Raw genomic sequence first — 22,734 nt, 5'->3', positions numbered from 1 at the left:
AGGATATGATAAAAATTTATCAGAGAGACAACTTTTCAATGTGTCTAGCTCACAGGATGATAGAAGCACAAAAATTTTAAATAGAAAGTATGAGAAAGAACGTGATATTTACAGTCTTTTACGCGTTGCCAGAATAAAAAATGTAAAATCTGTACTTAACACTGAAATACCTCCGTGTGACGTCAGAGGTTAATTTATGTCAGTTCTCCCGATTGGTTCGTTTACGGTATGCAAACCGGATATCCTTTACAACTCTCATACCATTGATTGGTTCAAATGAACCAGTGACGTGGTTCAAAGTAGTGCGATTTTATTAAAATATTTTTTATTTTAATAAAAAGTTTCTCATTGGAGATATTGGATTGTTTTTCATTCAAATATTTATTTATTTTCTCGCCATAGTCTTACATAATTTAAAAGACTTATTAAACTATTTTTTAAATAAAGTGTAATAAAAAAAAATCAAAGGTATTTCGAAATATTATCAAAATTAAAAAAAAAGTAAGCGTTTATTTTCGTATTATTTACGCATTGTTTCTTCATACGAATTTATTACTTTACATAAATTATATAAAGATAAGTTATTGAAAAAACACAAAAATAGGTTGAAAGGGATCATAAAATCAAGCAATATTTATGACTGTAACATATTTAGCCAATAAAACTCGATTTTATGATAATATTATGTGACATAATTAGGTAACGACTTATACATTATCTAATAAAAAATGAAAAAGAGAAGATGTCATGTTAATCAAATAAATTTGACATTGCGAATCGCTTCGAAAATGATTTTTTAAGTTGATAGATACGATTTCAACTTTTCCAAAAAGAAGAATGAAATTCTAACGCATTGACCAGTTGTTGATTTCTTGAAATATACTCATCTCAAATTGCAATGCGAATTAGTCAAACGTTTGAAGTTGTACTGCTGATGGCTTTTTTGACTGAAATTGTTTATACTATATTTGCTGTAAAGTTAGAATTCAGAAGGTACAAATTACTATTTTATTTCAAAAGCTGAAAAGGCAAATATTATCTCATAACAGATTTGTCACATGCGAGTTATGAAACTTTTGTAATATTTTGAATAATATTATTCAAATCAAATTTCTCAAATATTTGTAAAATATACATCATACCTATTCAGCGTTTGCTCTTTCAGCATCTTATTATGAAAGTATGTCAAAAATATTGATACACCACTTAAAACACGGTAGAAAATGTTTATCAGGACCAAGAATACTTATTTCTTAATAGGATGTAAAAATTAGCAAAGATCATTATATTAGAAGGTTATGCATGTAGAAAATCTCTTTTGACCTCTTTACGAAATCAATGCAGTTATAAAAAGAAGTATAAAAAACGATAAAGTATTGAAATTTGTACTAACGTATATTTATTTATTTAATTCACATAAACGCCCGGAAGGTTTTTACAAGAATGGTGCATAGATAAAATATATAAAGTGAGAAATAAAATATAGCATTTGGTACATTCAAATACATATTCCTACATATGATTTGTAAGAATAAAATATTTACATTTATCAATTTACCCAGGAACAAAAACATAAAATTAAATATGTTTCTTTACTAATACGGTTGTTAGCGGGTAGAAAAGAAATTAAAAAACAAATTATTTACATACATACAAATTATTAATATGATTTATTCGTTTCTTTTAGTGATTATAGATAAGACTTTATATAAGACTGCAATTAGGTGTCGTTAAAGCATATTGGAATTTGTTTTCGTTCAAAAAGTCTGTTAGACCACAAAAAGCTAACAATAATAAGAGATATAGCACAGAATACCCAGGTGTGAGAACAGTTAAATATACATCGTTCTATGGTAAACCATCTCACATCCAAAACAACAATGATCGGTATGAGCAAGATGACATATTGACATATTTAAAAATAATAATTTAGAAGCGTATCAAAACTTTAAACTAACATTTAAAAAACCAAATGGTTGCTTACTTCTGCAGAGCGGAGAGTCGGCTATCCTCTTCGCCCTCCAGTTTTCTCCCCTGCAGAAATAAGCAACGATTCGGTATTTAAATTTATATATGGTTTTTTTAGTTTGGGAACGATTCTAAATTATTGTTTTGATTATGCCAGTATGTCTTATTCCTCATACCAATCATCGTGGTTTACCCATACATGTGGTATAGTTAATAATAATAACTTGCTGTAAGTCAAAGTTTATTACATTTTGGTACTGTTTTAATTAGTGGGAGGGTAGGCCTAAACTCAATTTACTGATAATAAGCATGAAATCCAAAGTGTGATTTGTTTTGTGAGGAATTTTTAGTATAAAAACTATTAAAAAATATATTTTATAAATAAAAGACGAGTTGATGATAAAATATGACGAGTAAAAGATCCACAAATTTGGAATATCCGTTGACCGGTTTCATCGCTTTCGCGACATTTTCGAGACTGGTCTTAAAAGTGGATTAAAGTATCTAGACTGTGAATTAAAGTATCACTCATCTTTTATTTATATAATAAATTACAATGAACTTCCACAAAGAATTTTCACTTACAAACTTAAATGTTTTTAATAAGAAAATTTAATCGATTTATGCAAATGCATGTTGATCTTATATTTAACTAGCTGAACCCGGCAATGGTTCGCTATTGATGGATTTGAGTTTATACTCGTTAAATGAACACAATATTTTTTTTTATCAGCTATTGTATTTAATTAAAATTAGATTCATAAACACACATGATTATTTTTGTTCCTTATTACATACGATGTCAAGGAATTTTGATGAATGGATATTTGAAAATTGTTTTCCTTTCACTGTCTTGCAAAAGCCTTCCCAATACTGTGCAAAGAAGAAAACTGTAGGTGAGACCTTTTGATAGAATACACAAAATCGACGTTTCGCTGTCCCGTTGATTTTGTTATTTTTTATCGTAGTATCAGAGAGTTATGAACGTTCGGTTCAAACATATCTCAAAATCTGATGGAATCTGAGTCTATTCATCTGGGCATACAATATTATTTAACAACCTTATTACTCAAAGTTCAAAATTAGCCAATATTCTAATCGTAAATGAGGAAATAATTTATTTGACCGAATTTTTTTATTCATTTCTTAGATTACCTGCTGATTTTGCAATACGCAAAGTGCAAATATGGTAAAATCTGAAGACGAAATATTCGGATACATTTTTTTACTAATAAGTAAATAAAGCGTTAGACATTCATACCATCAATTAACACGAACGTAATTGAAATGATAAAGTAAATAGCAATCTTAAATTTTTATATACAAACTTTTATTGCGATTACGAGGTTAGAAAAAACACGATTAAATAAATTAAAAATAATAAAGATACCAAGCTCTTATACAATATTTTTGAATTTGTACTTTTATACACTTTTTTACATCTCTTTTCTCATAAAGTATATTTATTTACAATATTTGAGTTTGTCCAAATGTTCATAGACAAAAGACTGGATTTCACCCCCTCGGGAGTCATTAAGATTAACAAATTACAACAGGGGTGGAAAATACCTTAAATAAGGGAGAATATGGAAGTCAAGGCATTTACAGGGCTATGGGATGTTCAAACATAGGCAAAATGGTGAATGTTACACAGTGTGTAAAGTGGCCACTTAAACCAGCCAATGACAGGTCATAAGCCCTGTAAATGCCTTGACTTCCATATTCTCCCTTATTTAAGGTATTCTCCATCACTGTTGTAATTTGTATATTTATTTCTTCTTTTCCACATCCGCTCCTAAGCGGAGTATGTGGACACCACCAGTTGCCTCCAGAAAACCCTGTTGACGGTCAGCACACTCGCCTCCTCCCACGCAAAAGTAAAGTAAATAAGCATTTACATATACATATGGTAAAATATTTTCAAGAAATTGTATAAAATATTAAGTAGACTGAAAGTCGACGTAAAACATTTTTATTAAAATTGAGTATAAAAAAAAAGACTCTTACACGGTCAAGTAATGTTATGTGTAATCTGGATAGTAAAGCTTTAAATGATGATTTTAGATTTCTCTGCCATATATTTTATTTAAGGAGCCGGGTAAGTCATCAATAAATTAACAGTATAGTATTTTTTACTGTCCGGGATTCTGCATTTGTCCTCCTTGTTTTTTTATCGCCGTTGTTGTCTGATAGTATGTTTGGGTACGTCAGAATTTTGAAAAATGTTATATTATCATGGTCTTGTTTGTTTACCGATACAATTTGTGTATCAATTTTCAATGTTCGTCTTTTATGTCAAACTGGCGGGTTTTTTCGTACAGTTCACTCGTAGTCCAGTAGTGCAAGTTGTGTATATTTTTTTATTGAAATAATTGGCACTTAGTGCTTTTTACATATTAGTTGCAAATACACTAATATAAATACATGTAGGTAGAGTTAGGTTTTAACATAACAAGTCAAATTTATTTAAAATAATACACTTTGTAATTCTTACCATATAAAAGTTTAATTTAAGGTATGTTATTTAAGTTTAAGGTATTCCGAATTACCCATCTACAAGTGTAAATATGAATAAGTTTTTTTTTTGCCCCTGATGATGAGTAAATCAGATTACACTAAACAAGTAGTGTTATTATATTATATTAAACTCTTATGTGGTAAAAATTACAAAGTGTTTTATTTTAAATAAATTCCAAATATGTTGCCACAAAGTAAATGCTGAAACAGTAAATAATAATATTACTAAAATATAGCATTTACAGCTTAGAAATACTAAAAGTTATTTACAAATTAAGAACTCTGAAATCAACAATATAAAAAAACCTATAAATATTTTTTAAATATGGGTATAAAAAAATGGTAAAATAAATATTTTGAGCTAAAAGAAAAAAACCAAGAAAAAAAATAATCAAAACAATTTTCAATAACACTTGGTATATTATATGAATCAAATGAATGTATCGGGACTTTATCTGTGAAATATACTAAAATAATAGTCTTCATTAAAAAACTGTACAAATTATGGGAAATATATATATTTTTTTATTTTTTTTTATTTTTCGCCAATCAACAGGCTTAAGTAAGCCCTAATAGATTGGCATTAATGAGTAATACTTAATCTTAACATTCTCAAAATCTACTTAAATTAACAAAGTGTATAATTATCAAAAGGTATGTATATAGCATAATCTAGGTGGAAATGACAAGTGTGACATCGCGAGTCAGGAGAGACAACACCGCTTGCTTTTTAAATGCCTGCCCTTGCTGTAGGAACACATATATGTCGAAATAATATATTATATTAGATTGTTATAACATAAATACACGTATTCCTGCCATTTTTCAATAGTAAAAGTCTGTTCTGTTATTCAGTTTGAATTCATTTATATTTAAAACAATAATATTGAAAACATATTTATTTTGTACACAATAACAAGTAAGTTCAGTGTTGCGGGAAATTGGATACCAAAAATGTTCTCTTACACGCGTTCAAAATTAGAGCATTTAATTGTATGGCTAAGTTACTCGAAACGTATAAAAAAAAACACTTAGAACTACGTCTCAAGTCCACTCGCATAAACCAATTATAGAGTGTTGTGATAGATTTTCGGTTTCCGGGAAGCTAACTCACCGATCAGCAGAACTCTACGGCGGGAACTTGTGACGTCACGTGCGGAGTGATTTCAAAATTAAAAAACATCAATTAATTCAAGCGCTAATAATATGATATGTAATAATACAAACAATACGAAAATTGGCTCAGTTTTAAAGTATATTAAAAAATCCTTTAAACTTTTTCATTACACTACCTTTTTTACGTCACAAACATCATCTTTAAATCAATTCGTATTAATAAGATTTTCGATCCTGTGGCTATTGTCGAGGACTTAGAAATCAAAGGTCCGAGGATCGCACCCCGCACTACCCCAACTTTATTCCATTTTTTTTGAGAAATTACAGGTCTTTGAAATTGGCCTCCAAAATTGAAATATTTCGGTAAATCATACGAACGATAATTACCTTTCATAAAATAAAAGTATTCTTTAGTATTATAAATATTTTGATCTCTAATTATTGAAATAAATCTATTTTTTTAATAATTTAGGACACACTTTGATAAAAGCGTTGATAAAAGTGTGTCAAAAATAAAAAGCAGAGATATATGAATTTAAAGTTTTTATCACCAGCATAATTAAAGAGTGATTTTTCAAAGTGACATAAGTCGAAAAAAATTATTTAGAGAAAAACTGATATTTTCGTTTTGTCTGGTATTATTATGTCAAGTGTTTTTTTTTTATTAAATGACATGTCAAAGTGATTTAAGACTCAAGTCATGCAATCAGGTAATCTAAATACACTTCAGCAATTTGTCATCATCAATATTCTTATATATATAAGGATTTTTGAAGGCATTCTGGGGGCATTTTGAGGAAATATTTTATAAATTTAAAGCCTGATAATATCGGATTTAGTGACAATTAGTGAACTTATTTTCCTGCAAGTAAGGCAGCTTCTTATTGTAATTACAATGGCATTTTTATTTTTTAAGTCATATTTTTTTTCTTTGGACTTTGAAAAATCACTCTTCAATTATTATTGATAATACAACACCTTTATTTACTGTCAAAATCAGTTTTCTGCTACTATTTTATGGTGTAGTTAGCTTTATAACAAAGCGTTGAACATAAAATCTTCATCTAAAAAATATTGCGACATAACGCCTTCATCGATTCAAGCCTTCAATTATCTTCAGGCTGTAGTCTCATGTAAAGTAAAGAAATCATATGATTTCACCATTTAAAAACACTGTTATTTCAAAATTGCGATATTTAAAAAATTAAGTCAATACGTTTATAATAAAAATCAGTATTTTTTTGGTAATTTTGTCAAAAAATAAATGAGAAAGTTTTATGCAACTAAAATATAATTACTTTTCAATTAGTAGATTACGACACTTAAAATTTGGATGTAATTTTGGGACATTAATTCTCATATTAAAACTCAGTATTAAAGTAAAATGTGCACAAACGATTCAAAGATAATGAACTGATCAAAAAAACAGCAGTGGCAAAATTTTAAACTTTTATTTTTAGTAGAAATACAAGCAATTTCATTTACATTTTTTTGAATTTTTCTTTAATTTTATGAATTTTTCTTTAATTATGCCTTTAATAATCGTTTTCAAAAAATAAAACAGTTTAAATATTTTAGTTCATACAATTTTATATGGAATAAATTTTTCCAGGAACATTTTTTATGGTTGTAAATATTTTATTTCCACAATATGTTTTTAGCAAAATTTGAACGTGGACATCGCCGGTGGATATGAGCATTAGTATTTTGGTAAAAACGTACAGTAGAAATTCAAAACTTAAGTCCAAAACATTCTTAAAAAATATATTTGAGCATAATTCTATATAAAATTGTATAAACTAAAATGTTTTAACGGGTTCTCGTTTTTTTGAACGTTTGTTTGAGGCATAAATTCACGTAGAATTAAAGGAAAAATACCGCAAAATATGTCATTTCAAATGTGCTTTAAAAATATTCACTGTTACAGTTCTATTATTATTTTTCTTTTCTTTTTATCACTTGAAATAAATAACTTTTTAAATTTTTACATGAGAAGCAATGTACGAAATATTGGTCTTAATTTTACAAGCCGTAGTTTTTCGATCGTCAGTAATTGTCATTTTAGTTATATAAAACTTGTATGCATATTTTTTAACGAATTCCTTAACAATTTTTGTTTTTATCACATGCGTGCATACTCATTTTTTTAATGTTTGATTTTGTACAGCATTTCTAAATGGGTAAATTGTAGGATTTCTTTACTTTTTATGAGACTACAGCCTAAAAATGTTATGTAAATTTGAGAATACGAGAGACATAAAAAATATCATGTATCCGACATCAAATCATTCAGTCTTTTAAAGCTAAATCAATAAAAAAGTATTGAAATATTGCAAAGAGCGTCGAAATTTTTTATACTCAGAATCAAATAAGATTTAATTAAATAATACGGTTTCTGTAACTTCACAAAATTTCGCAATATCATCAAAAATATTTCGATACTGACTATATGTACTTTTTAATTTAAATGCATTGTGTAACAATTATCATAGTCGCTAACGTGTAAATAGCAAAATGTAAAATTTATTTTAGTTCTTACCTTTTTTCTTCTGGGTACTATAGTTCATATTTATTCTCACTATAACTTATTTATAAATATCTTTAATTTTACAACAAACAAAAAAGCAAAACTTTATTATAAACATTTTATATTGAAACACAAAACACTCAGTGCGAACGCAAAGGAATCTATTTTTAGACATTTTATTTCTATGACTAAAGCATTCTTCTTCTTTTTCTTTACAAATCAAAACCTAAAATGGTGATTACAAGTCAGGTGGTATATTATAGTTCGATGGTGTTATGCAAAAATGTCTCAAAAGTGATATTCTTTCTTTGAAAAAATTGTTTGATGAGTTTAAACTTACAAATTATCTATATTATCTCGATTTGCCAACCAAAAACCACCCAACTGGACTAAAACGATTCAATACTGCTTTAAGATGCTCAACGCATCATTGCGAATTTTGATCAATATGTGACTAACATGAAAACAATATTGCAAAAATGTGTTTACCCCGCAATATACGCTTTTTTTGCCAGAATTGCCGACAAGTTTTGTTTATTACAAACGGCTGCAATTTTTTGTAATTATAGCAAACAAAAATTGGAGTATTTTTCATCTTTTTGGGAAATTACCTTTTTAAAACCATTCGTTATTATTATTACAGCGTTAATATATTTATATATGTGTTCTATTAAAATCTGTAATCCCACATTTTAACATTTTTTTGTATTGAAAAATAATAAATATACCCTTTTTGTTGTTTTCTGTTTATTAAACTTAACAGCCAAACTAAATTATTAATAATATTTTTGTAAAATGCGCCGATTTTAAACATCAATTCTCTCAGTTTAAGGTTGGTGTGGTTTAACGCATTTTTGCATAAGACCATCTAGTTTATAATTAAAAAGTACCTACCTTCTTGAACCTGGAAACATTAATATTTCCATTTGTTGTTGCAGTCGGTTATGAAATTGTGACATTTAATTATTATGTTTTTGGATTTCGGGCGTGGCTTTGTGCGTTTTTAACTAAAGGTGACATTTTAATATAGGTAATTACGTGAGTTTTTAAAAACCAGGATTAAAACGTTATAATTACCAATGTTTTCATCAAGATGACGAATAAAATGTAAGTATTCTAATAAATATTTGTTTTGTATTTCAATAAACTAAATAGATCAACAAATTTTCTCACAATCTGCGCTTGAAAAATAAGCAATTATCGTTTTTTTGTCAATTTACGCAAATCACTACATTTTTAGATCTAGGAATTAAACCAGTTCACTCACATTATACAATGTGTTTTTTTTATCATTCCTCCGCCCGGATAAAGCTAATTTGTCTAGATCAGTGGTGTCCAACCGGTAGTTCGCGGGCGCCCCTAGCTCGCGACCGATATTTTAGGCGCCCGCAAACAAATTAATGGACAGAAGAATACTTAATGTTGAATTGCAAAGTTTATGTTATAGTTTTTGACATTTGAAAATAAATGTGTTTTATCTATAAAGGGAAAGTCGAGCAGAAAATAATTATACTCCGTAGTGATATTGCACTAAAAAATACTGTTAACGAAAACGATGCAGTTTTTAAGGTCATGCACCCAATCAAATTTAGGTTCATTTATATTGCTTTACATAACATACGTACGCCCCCATCTTGAATATTGCACTGCTATCTGGTCTCCTGTTTATAAATTAAATATTGATAGAATCGAGAATGTTCAAAAAACATTCCTGAAAAAACTAGAATACAAATTTCATTTGCATTTTCCAAATTATTTAGCTTCATTAAAATTTTATAACCTTGTTTCATTAGCACACAGAAGAGATATGTTTGATCAGATCCTGCTTTATAAAATTGTCAATAATAAATTCGATTCCCCGGAACTCGTTAATCTACTTGCTTACCGTGTCCCCTCCAGGCCAACTAGACTCTCTGATATTTTATATATTCGTAAATTTAAAACTAATCATCGGAAACATTCAACAATCCCTCGTATATGTGAAACATTTAACAAAAAATTTAATAGTCTTGATATATTTAACACTCCATACAATATGTACAGAAGAGAATTAATAGGCTTGATTCATGCTCTTCATTCATAATTCGTTTAATCATTAAATCAAATGCAATTTTCCACTCTCACTTTCCTTCAATCATCCTTTACCACTCCTTATCATTTCCTTCTTTTCCTTTCCACTATCTCCTTGTTTTGTCCATATTTATCTTATTTTAATAAATAGTATATTTATTATTTATATAGTTTAAACTTCAAGCCGTCGTCGCTTTATTACTGTATTATTTAGTGAATACATATAATTGGATGGCAGGCCCTACTATGTATACATTTTATATATTTATTTTTTTAATATTCATTTAACCTGTACATCTGTTTGTATTCGAAATAAATAAAAATAAATAAAAAAAATATAAAAACATACTCAAATGTGTACTAATTGTTTTTTGGGTCAGCCGATTTATGTGAACAGGCTTTCTCCCAATTAAAAATATAAATATAAAAATAATAAAAAATAAATACAGAAACATGTTGACTAACGAGCATGTAAAAATAACGCGATATGGGCATGCACATCAGAGCAAACGGATTTAGGGAAGTTATCCGAAAATGTAAATAGTCAAATATCACATTAAATTATTTTTTTCGTATGTTTTCTGTATAAAAAACAAATGTGCTTTATTATGAAGTTTTTTTTTATTTTACCTAACTATATTAATTTATTTTATTCACAATATTATGTTTGTATATTCATAAATAACAGTTAGTAAAATACATAATGTAGGAAGAGTAAAACGATCCTTGAGCAGTTAAGACTGATATTAAACTAAGCGGTGCCCGCGAAGATGGCAATGGTTTCAAAGTAGCTCTTGGTGCAAATTCGGTTGGATACCAATGGTCTAGATACTCAAAATCTCATCATATAAGTGCAGTAAACTCTAACATTTTTCTAATCATTGATCATTTATATCTGAACCCGTATTACAAAGCGACTGTAAAAAATATTCAGACGTCATTTTTTTAAAAATAAACATTTATATGTAAGAAAGTGCGTAATGTAATAACACATATTTGTATAGTTTTACCAGGCATGTATGCACCAAAAAATATTGTTACTGAAGCTTAATATTATTACTAATGTAATAAAGAGGATATTAAATGACACTAAAAAAACTACTCAAAAACACATTATATTATAAACATATTACAACAGAGATGAAGAACATTTAACACAGAAAAAGTCAAGGCATCCACAGGGCTTATGACCTGTTATTGGCTGGTTTAAGTGGCCACTTTACACACTGTGGAACATTAACCAATCTGCCCATCTATATTCCTTAATTTTTTTCATCTGTTGATGTCCGCGAAGGAAAAGAGCTGAAACCTTTATTTATGAGGGTAAGATTCATCTAATTGAATTATTTCACCTGCATACTAGGCAACGCCTGAAGTTTTTTTTGGACTGGATTCAACTCCCCGGGAAGCTGTTAATGGTAACATATTACAACAGAGATGAAGAATATTTCATAGAAGGTAATATAGAAGTCTGGAGATATGTTGTAGAATGTTAATATTAACAGCTCCCCAGGGAGTTGAATCCAGTCCTTGTCTATAAAAATTTGGACAAACTCAAGATATTGTATTATATTATGTTGACAAATGAATTTATTATCATTCAAAGATAATTAAATTTAATATTGTGCTCATGTTTTGTTATTTTATATTGTTTCTCCTTATTTTATTAAAATATACGAACTTCGTGTGTTTGACACGTAAGAAAAAAATACGTTATTAAATAGAGGGTAAGTAGAGTTTACTTATTTGTAAAAAATGATATTTAGAAAAAAAGTAAGAGTTAAACAAACAGTTGAGAAATAATTATTTAACTATTACTTTAGCTAACTTTAATTTTTGTTACCTACTATTTTGATTAATATTTTATTTGCATTGGTATTTTGAAATATATGATTTTAGGTAAATAATAAATTACTAGATACAAAAATTATATAGTGCAAATGAATGCCTCACAAGGATGGTGCCTAGTGAAGTGTTCACACAGAAGAAAGAAAAATAACAAAGGGTATTTTTTATATATTTTTTTTATTAGTAAATTTCATAAAAGGTACATGTTTTTAAAAAAATTCTATACAGATCTACTTTATACATCTAGTAAATGTTATCACTGTAACTCTCCAAAAAAAGATACTAACTCTTGTTCTTGGAGAGTGACTTACACTGTTGTAGTTGTTTATTTATTAGAGTTTATTTAATTTTAAATACACGAGTACATGAAAAACAGAATAAAAACAAAGGATATATTAAGAAAAAAAACACAATTATACATTCATACTAATTAAAATTGAATTTAGTTTTTACACGTGTTCAAAAAATTTCTTTCGATTTACTTTAAATTTATTTATTGATATATCATTTTTAATAGTTTTTAGTTCATTGGGGAGATTATTATAATTTTTTATACTTTTGAAGACAAAGCTATTTTGACCATGACTTGTGTGGAATTAAGGAATTCTAATATTATGTTGGTATCTGTGTGACTTATTCAACTCAAATTCTTTTACTTTTTCCACAAATAAAAAATAAATAAAAACGTAAACGTTTTTTTTTTCATTTTTGTAAATATTTATATTTATTTGCTTGATAATTTAAATCAATAAAAAGTACATTTTTTTAGTAAATTAATATAAACAAATAAATAACATTACTCAACTCGGTTGTTGTACGTATTTAAATATTTCGTTTTGTCTCTATTTGTTTACTGTCTCTCTGTAATCGCAGTTCTAAGCCAGTATTTCAAAGAGAATGAAAGCTACAAATTTATTTATGTTTATTGATACAGTATCTCTAATTGTCCATTTTAAATTAGTGGGTTCTATGTTACTGAAGAAAAGAAGTTGAAATTTTATGCAAACCGCAAAAATTTTGGGACGTAAATTTAAACTGTCCATATCGACAAACGTCGGTTATTCTTCTACCGTTCCTTTGTAATTACATACAAACCAAGGCCTTGTCTGTATTATGCGTATTTATATTTTATCATATTTGTGTTTCCGTAGATAATTCAAGAATTTTGTAGCACACAACACGCTTATTTCATAATATTATGGATAGCTGCATTTTTATTACCCGCCTAATACCAGAGTATCTAAAATAACGTATTGCCCGATTTTTATCAGAAATGTATCTCGTTGCACATGTCGATAAACATGAAAACCACATTTCGAAGCGAGTAACATGTTTAGTAATTTAACAAACCTGTTTTTTATTTTATCTTCGTTTACAACCCTGGACGAGTGTATTCGACTCGATGTACTAAAATATAAAAATCCTTTTCACTATCTCCAGCATTTCTTTTTACGTTCCAAATGGTGCATAGTGCACTGCATTGGTATAAATATAAATGGCAGCGTCTAAATATTTTTTTTATTCCATGAAGTAATTACATCAGTCTTGCGCTTCAAGTACCAGTCCAGGGACTATGAAATATCGCCAAGTAAAAACACCATTTGAAAAAAATGTTTCATGTATTTCGGGAAAAAAACCAGAGACCTGTGCTTGGTAGGCAAATGCGCTGACTAATAGACCGCGAGGCGTACGAGCCAATTATACCGTACAAAAAAAAACATGTATTTATTATTTAAAATATTACAACAGATATGAAGAACGTTTGGGTCTAGGCATCTTCAGGGCTAATGATCTGTCATTGGCTGGTTTAAGCGACTACTTTCTACAGTGTATAACATTTACTATTCTGACTACGTTTGAACATGCATATTTCTTCAATTCTTCAGTAAGTTGATTTGTGCGTAGTTGGAGAGCAGAATTATTTCTGTATAACTCCCTAAGGGTGAACTATAATTGTTTTGACAAACTCAGAACAATTCCGAAGATAAATTTTACGTAAATAAAAATGCACATATAATGGCAAGAAAAGAAAAAAATGAAGGAATTCATATAAGAATTAAATTAAATCTATAGTACTTAATATTTTTTCATCCTCTTAACTCTTGACGAAAAAATGTTGTTTTCATTTATTTCGGGGAATTCAATATTCCCTTGAAATGAATCCCATATTATTTTTTCTACTATCTGTAGCAATGAGGAAGTTCAGCCCTATGGGAAATTGGATATGAAAAATGCATTCCTATGCCCGGAAAAAATTAGACCATAAAATTGTGTGGCGAAATTTCATAATAAAAATGATTTGAATAAAAACACACTGCTTTGATCGAAGTCACAAGTTCTTCCGAATTAACCAATGATAAGAGAGTAGGAAGAAGTGGAAAAGAACTTGAAACGGCATACGTGGACTAATTTAAAAAATAGAGAACTTTTAAAATCATAGCGCTGATAATACGATACATAATTTTTTTATTTTTTTTTATTTCTTAGTTTAACAGTCTACTCGTATTAAAAAAATTTAAAAAAACACTTAAAAAACAGTTTGACTTGTTTTTTTTATATGTATTTAATAATTCAAATAAGTTCAATTTAGGTTCTTCGTTGCTTATCTTGTACCTTCATAAACCTAGATATATTATAATAATAAACTATATTTTGTCTAAATTATCCTGCATTGAATTTATTTTATTACTTTGGTTATTTTATGTATGAACCGTTATTACAGAGGTTTAATTTTGGTGGAAACTCAATAGATGTCTCTCATCTACGCTATTTTGTGATATTTTCAATAAATGTTTTTAGAAAAATACTTTAAAATATTTTTTTAAACTTTAACAGTAAATTAATTAGAAGCCGAATATGACTTTTTTTTTACTTACTAACAACAAATTATTTAGAATAATTCATTAATACATTTTCCCCGTATGTGGTTATTACTTGTGTAGCGTGTGTGTGGCCATCATAGGCGCAAAATAAATTCTTGATTTAGCACAATATTTTTGATTATGCCTGAAACAAAGGAATCATTTGAAAATTCTTTATGTTTTAAATGTTTTTTTTTCTTTTAAACGGTACAAATTATTCAACATTCATTTTTTTATAAACTAAGGGTCTTAAATTGATAATCGTGTGGTATTATCTTACAATATATGTTTATTCAATCAAAATAATTTAATTTGACCAAAATATGTTTAAACTAGCTTTACATATCATTTATAAGGACGATAGGAATTCGCTCTAAAACAAACAAACCATCCAGAAGCCAGCTGTTCAATAAAAAAAAACGAACATTTCAGTGTTATGCTAAAAAAAACGTACTCGTAGTTGGGGGGGGGTTCCAGTAATTAAAAATATATTTAAAATAAAGGAAAACACTCTTATAAAGAAATACCTTCTTAAATTTGTATTCTATAATATACATTATGTTTCCCGTAGATATTTCTCTGCTTGATGATTTTTACAAATTTAAACTTTTTATACCAAAGTTATGAAGTTTAAAAAAAAAATTGTGTTAGTCCTACTTATATTTTCATTCCCATGCATCTTAATATTTCTTCGTTAAAACATAACGCAACAGTATGCTAATGTTAGTAAATGCATAGTTCATAAAAAGTGTTTTAGACCTGCATTTAAATATTATGTCATTTAATATAATTTTTTTATTTTTTATTTTGTTGATTCTAATGATTTTATCACACAAGTATTCTTATAAAATTAAATATTATTGGCAAATTATGTTCGGTTTCAACTGTTTTTTAACGTCGATATGTTTTAAGATTGAGATTTATTTTTAATTCCTTCAGCATTTTTTCTTGTGTAAATGTATGGAGATTCCACAGTTGGACACTCAAATGTTTTTAACGAGTCCTCCCAATTGCGTTGCTTAGAGCCAGTTGGTTGAAGCATGTTATTCCATAAAGCGTTGGCAGCTAAAAAAAAGACAATTTAGTAAATAAAACATTTCAAGAATAATATATTTCTCATGCTCCGTACTTTAAAAATAAAACAAATACTAAAATATGTCAATTTAAAGCACTAAACGAATTGGCGGTATTGCACGTGATTCATATATTTAATCATGCAATAGTGCGCCAAAAGAGTAAATCTTTTCCAAAAAAGATATTTTTTAAATAAAACATTTTTGAATCTGATAATTTTTCATTATGACAAAAGGATATATCCTCCCTCTATAGCTTCTTCCAAAATAGCCTTATAAAAATATGGGGTTCATCAGTTCTTTTCACACTTTAAGCTATGTGACAGGAAAAATTATTTGCTTGTTCTGTACGTTTAAGAAAATGATCGATACACCTTTTTCGCCATCCCACTACTGAATTTTAAAAAAAATATTACGCGACCGTACTTCATAACTTAGAAAATTAAAAAAAAAAAAACAAACAATCGAATCAAAGAGAATACAACAAAAATATTTAACAGATTAGGGAAGTAGAATTTTTGTTAGCAAATATATCCGCAGTATGAATATGATAATTTAAATCGCAATTAAATGCATTGCTGCAATTATTTTGACCTAAATTGCCATTCAAATGAGGTAAAATCTATCATAAATATAATTTTCATTAAATAATTTAAAACATTACCCCGTGAATGTGACTTTTGGCTAAAGTGAAAGCAATCCGTAGAAAAGTAGGAATAATCTGTGTGACCATACTTGTGTGGAGTCTGGAGATCTAGAACAAACGGTTGTACCACCACAGCAAAATCTTCTTGGTCATTTAGTTCTGGAACGTTTTCCATCTAAAATATTCGCAATTACTATTAAAACATTTTAAATTAGATTAAAATTCCATTTTCTCATAAAAAACAGAAAATTGACAACATTTTCTCATCAAAACTTTCGGATATTGTAATTGAACATTCAATTTAGTTTATTGAATAATGAAATACGTTTTTAGATTCCTTTGTGTGAGTGTTTATTATTATGAGGTCTTTGTTTTCTTGCAAGTTGGCGGCTCCGTGGTATAATGAAATATACGCATGCCATTACGGCCAAGTACGGCTAAGTTTCGTTGTTACTGAAAAAGTATTTTAAGAACAGCGAAATACGACTTGAAACGATTTCATTGGTAATTCCAATTTTTTATTTTATTTTTTTTATTTATATCACAAAATACACCATTTTATCATAAAGCACAATTATATATTTTTTATGTCCCGACTTGTTAGAAAATTCCGTGTTAAGTGGGGACTCTTCTATTTATAAATCAAAAACATTTATTAACATATTAAAACAATTTATAAAATAATCAAAACAATGTACAAAATAATAATAGAAAAATATAAATAATAAAATTTTATACTTGTCGAAAAATGGAATGCAGAAAAGTTACATAATAATACAGAGCAATATGTTATTAATAGCTTAAAGTAATATTATAATTCAATTCGGTAATTAATTGACAGTAAAAATAAATACAAAATAATACAATAAAGTAATAATTGTCACACATCTACATATTTGGTAGAATATGTAATTTAATAAACATAATAATAAAGTTAAAATATATATTTACAAATAATTATGCATCACTATTAAGTTCATTCAAAGATAATATACACATCAATTATCAAATCAATTTTTGAAAGTGTGTAATAGATTTCAGGTTAACGGAAAACTGACTCACCAATCAGCAGTACTTACCGAAGAGAACTCGTCACGTCACGCGCGAAGTTATTTCAAAATTATAAAACTTAAAAAATCATAGCGCTAATAATACGATGCATAACGATATATATATTTTTTTAAATTTGGCAAGTTTTATAAGTCTATTAGCAAATAAAAAAATCTTAAAGAATCACTTAACACTTTTTTATTCAACTTATTTTATAAAATTTTGGAGGCACAATTCAATGCTTAACCATGCATTGAATGTTAGTAAATGGTCTATTTTGTAAAATTTACCGACTTTTCTATGCTTACCAGTTACGTCCTTAAATGCGGAGTGCGGTATGCGGTGGCAAGCTGTAGCATATGACATATTATATACATTTACTAAATAGATGATTTACGAAACTAGTTTAATTTAACCCATCACACCCTTAAAAAACATGCAAAAAAGTAGGTCATAAAAATAGATGTGCTTGATTACTTCAGTTAAGTTGCTAAAATAAGTTTTATTTGCTAAGCCTATATGGGATAGTATAGGGAGGAAAACCCCATTCTCATTTTACTCAATACAAAAAAGACCCATACTTTCCAGTCCTTATATACGTTGACTCTTGGATCTTTTATCATTCTCTTTACTAGTTTCTTGGCCATAGACACTGTATCATGAGACATTGCACCAGCTTCGGCCACATTAAACTGCGCAGCTTTATGAAACACGAGAGCGTCATTGAAGGAATAGCCGATTAAATTTGGATTAAAAACTTTTATTATGTTGGGTATCGTAAGGAAATCTCTCCACGTACCTTGGCCCCCTGTAATTCAAAAAAATAAATTACATAAATTATTGTAGTTGCAAAAAATATATGTTTTTAAATGGAAATGGGGGGATCTAGTCCCCGACACTAACCACGGGACCACAAACCAATTGAATCGGGTCCTGTGGCTACGGTCTCGGACTCACTGATCAAAGGTCCGAACCCCACTCTACCCTAACTTGATTACCATTTTATAATAATGAGTTTTAACTCAACTCGTTGATAATGGCCCTCAAAATAAAATATTTTGGTAAATCATAAGAACGCAAATATTTATTTTTAATAAAATAAATAAAAATGAAAGCTTTCATTTTGTTTTCTTTTCGGGAATCGAAACTGGGCCATAATTAATACTTTACTTCTGTACTATCTCTATCTACCTCGGTATGTTCAACCGACGTGTCATCTCGACATCCTACGATCGAATCCAACCATTGAATGACGCCGAAAATTTAGTTGATGTTCCTTACTTGATATTTTTTTTTAATAGTTCTCATTTATATTTTTAAAAAGGCATGAATTTAATTTTGTGATAAAAAGTGGCCCCTTCAAGGCGATTATAAACTCAAATCAATATTAATTTTTACGAAAAATGCTCGCTTGAATGTGATTTTTCTATAACTTAGCGGCCTCCGTGGTGTAGTGGTCAAGACGCTTGACTCACGCACGGAAGGTTCCGGATTCGATTCCCGGTGAGAACACAAAAATTAAAATGTGATTCTTCTCAAGCCTGGGTGTTCCGTGACGTAATTCACCACTGTAATTGGGCCTCCTGGCCTGTTGTGGTGCAAAAAAATAAATTATCAAATCATTAAATTATTAAATTAAAATTATTAATAACTTTTGACAATTTCCAAGGATTTTAAGAGAAAAACTGGCCACCTCAGAACGATTAAAAATTTAAAAAAATTGTTATTAAAGCAAAAACTGCTAGGCGGAACAAATTTTTAGTCACTTTTAATAAATTGAAACATGTACCGTGAGTTACTTGATTCCATATATATGATTGGCATACTAAATGGCATAATTTACGTTCCATCATTACTGGGACAAGTAAAATTCCATATTCCGACTCGTAGGTTGAGAAACAATGAAGTACTGTTCATCGATCAGCGTAGAACAAACCATGGCCTTAATTCTCCAATGACTCGTCCTTGTCGTATTGTTAACTCAAGACAAAATCTGGACTTTTTTAGTCTAATTTTACAGCGATTTAAATGAGCACTAAATGATCTTCTTACCCAGATCTATTCTTGATGTCCCTGGGCCCCGATTACAATGGGAAGTAACCATTTATCTTCAATTTTATCTACAAATTAAAATTCTTTGTGTAAAAAGTAGATGATGCATACATTATTTTCTTCTAAACATGTTCAATTACAGCTAACCGACGAAGATACTTTTAATGTTCATACAAATATACTAATTTTCATACACAAATATCGGTTTTTCTTTATAGACAGTCGAAGATAACTCTGTTAACTTCCCATTGTAATCGGGGCCCTGGTGTTTGTCAATGCTTCTTCTTTTTTATTTAAACGGTTTTTAACTATTATTTTATTGTATTACAATGTACAATGTATAAAAATGAGCTAATAAAATAAACATGAAGTTTTCCGAACACTCCAAAGACATTAGTTTTAATGTACTTACCAATAGACCAAGATGCTCCTCTGTTTTCAGTTCCAAGGTGCAAAATGTTAGACGCAGCGAGTCCATTCCCAGCTGTGATGGAGTCCCCTATGGCAGCAATGACGTCAATATCTCCTGGCCTCAGGGCGTGGACAGAAGTTGGTCGCTCTGTGGACCTTGCTCTTGGTAAGTTTTCTTCAAACACTTCATTCGACATCTGCCCGTCTCCAGAATAGTTCAGCCCGCTTTTCTCTAACCCAAAAAAGCGGCAAGGCAATTCGGTTGTTTCTGGTATAGCGTCTTGGAGTCTCTTTTATTTAAATTAATAGCAACATGTAACCACGTTATAAGTACCTAGATACTACAACAGCTAAAAAGCAATTATTTACTTTTAGTGGTTAAGTTATAGCACTAAAAATCAATGAGAAAGTTCAGCCCTACGGGGAGTAAGATATAAAAAATGTTTTCATACGCGCGGTAAAAATTAGAACACTAAATTGTACGGCAATCATCATCATTCCCTTTCCGTACCTAATGGTGCATAGAGCACTTCATTGGTACACCAATCACAGCGCATTTTGTTCATTTTTGTTCTATGAAAGTAAGATGATATCAGTTTTACGCTTCAGGTACCAGTCCAGGAACTATGAAATACTCTTTTAAATAAATATTTAATATTTACCATGTCTGGAATCGAACCCGAGACCTCTCGCATAGTAGGTAAATGCGCTGACTACTACGCCACGAGGCTTTGAATTGAGGAATTGCACGACGAAGTTTTTTGAAAATGAATTAAAATATCAATAAAATACAATAAAAAAAAAACGACCTACTTTAAATCAACAAATGATAAGAGAGTCGTGAAAGATTTCCGGTTTATGGTAAGTCAGCGAGCCAATCGGCAAAACTGACAGAGAAGAAGAGAACTTTGGAAGAAGGAGAAACGGAGTAATTTCAGAAACACAAAACTTTAAAAATATATTTTTTTTGATTTTTGTGTAGTGCTGATAATACAATACATGAAAATTAAAAAACAGAAATTTTGGCTTAGTTCAAAAATTTATTAACAAGTTAAAAAAATTAACAATTAGCAATCAGAAAATTATCATTTATTAAGTTGATTGCCCTTTTCATTTGTTATTATAATACCTTCTTTATTATATCCTAATAATGATTCAGATATTTAGCAATCCGGATGACTGGAGTTCAGAGAAATGGAAATACAGTTTTTTTATTTGTAATACTCACATCATATTTGGCTGCTTCTTGTAAAAGGTTTGGATCGTCAACTGTCCTTCCAGTCATGTTTGTATAGAACTCCCTGAGATATTGTGTCCAATTGAGAACTCTCCCATCACACATTTTAATGCTAACCATAATCCAAATGACAAACCATGACGAATAAGATATGTTTATCTGAAATAAATATTTATATTCAAAGTAAGCAAATATTCACATATTTTCAGTATCCTGATAGTTGTGACGTGGGAGGTGCGAGTATCAGGTACCTAAACATAAAGCTATTTTTCCACTCGTTTCTACCCCTATTTATTTAGATTTATACAAATAACATTAAAATAATTTATAAATAAACAATAACCATAATTTTTCCTTTCCTTTTTTGTTTAAATACATCGAACTCGTGACATTTCGAAGTACTCGTGTTGGCAATTTATTTGCGTAATTTTTTTATGAATTTTAGTACATGATTTCTATGGGTGGCGTTTTATCCGAAATAAATCAATTACTTTCATCATGTAAAAATCGTATTTTGTAGTGAAGTGAGGGGCTGTTTGCTGGAGGGTGTGATTCTATAAAATGCTGCGAACGCACAGTTGCATTCTACCGGTAGCACTACCAGCTAGTCCAACTCGTTAGCGTCCACGTCGCGAAACCTGGGCAAAGGTATCACACTCATAACAGTGGGATCACAGCAGATAACGGGAGTATGAAAGGCAAGTTTCTGGCGATTCAAAACTAACTAGCTAAGGGAAGGTAACCCCGAAAGAAAAATCCACCAGAAAAGGCAACGGGAAACCACTCTGGTCGTCTTTTCCCAGGAATCACAATGGCGTGTACATTCAATAAGCAGTTGTCCTGGCTGCGGAATATAAGAATAGCGCAGGACCAAAATGTTTTTGCCGTAGTGATCGCCAAAGTTGGAAAGCATCGCATGTAAAAACAACGGTGAAGTAAACATTTAAAAAACTTTTTTACGTTTAAGGTTATTTTTTACTATGTCTTTACATAAAGGTAAAGCCTATATTAGTTTTATCGATTCCCGTGGGTGCTATAATATATTCCAAAACTAAAATAATATGATGATGTACAAAAAATATGAAAGAAGCGTATCCTTGTCAGTTATTATGTAAATTACGACACACATCCTTATTTAAAAATACCGAAATGATAAAACATAAGACACTCAACACAAAGGCAACTCAGACAAATATAAACTTAAACGATTTTTGGTCAAAGGGGCTTTGAGTACTATGTTATTAAAACCTTTAACCTGGTTTCACCGTCTATTAAGACAATAAAGACGCAAGAAAACTTTCAAAGAGGCTATAAAAAATGGATAATAGAGGCGAGTATAATTAAGATGAATAATGTCA

The 22,734-nt window shown here is 29.2% G+C and overlaps 1 protein-coding gene across 1 annotated transcript; it reads right to left on the bottom strand.

Annotated features, from left to right (window-relative positions):
• Positions 1-15,787: 15,787 nt before the first annotated feature.
• On the bottom strand, positions 15,788-21,424 carry LOC148283724 (phospholipase B1, membrane-associated-like). The gene is made up of 5 exons (XM_088243375.1): positions 21,364-21,424; positions 20,141-20,371; positions 18,258-18,484; positions 16,645-16,801; positions 15,788-15,972 (listed from the first exon to the last, which is right to left on the bottom strand). Exons 1-5 carry the CDS (start codon positions 21,422-21,424, stop codon positions 15,815-15,817), a joined length of 834 nt encoding a protein of 277 aa, XP_088099501.1. The 3' UTR covers positions 15,788-15,814.
• Between the last annotated feature and the right edge of the window lie 1,310 nt (positions 21,425-22,734).

Source organism: Micrasema longulum, unplaced genomic scaffold (genome assembly GCF_059751315.1).
Source record: "Micrasema longulum isolate JH-2025_06_02 unplaced genomic scaffold, ASM5975131v1 h1tg000210l, whole genome shotgun sequence".
NCBI lineage: Eukaryota > Metazoa > Arthropoda > Insecta > Trichoptera > Brachycentridae > Micrasema > Micrasema longulum.
This window is presented reverse-complemented; position numbering and strand designations above follow the sequence as displayed.

Bases quoted from the DNA above. Each gene is read 5' to 3' on its own strand.
- LOC148283724 (XM_088243375.1), bottom strand. From the start codon at position 21,424: ATGACTGGAAGGACAGTTGACGATCCAAACCTTTTACAAGAAGCAGCC. The intron at 20,372-21,363 runs GTATTACAAATA...TTTTTGGGTTAG, and splicing joins AGCAGCCAAATATGATGTGA to AGAAAAGCGGGCTGAACTAT. The intron at 16,802-18,257 runs GTATGGGTCTTT...CGAATATTTTAG, and splicing joins ACGTATATAAGGACTGGAAA to ATGGAAAACGTTCCAGAACT.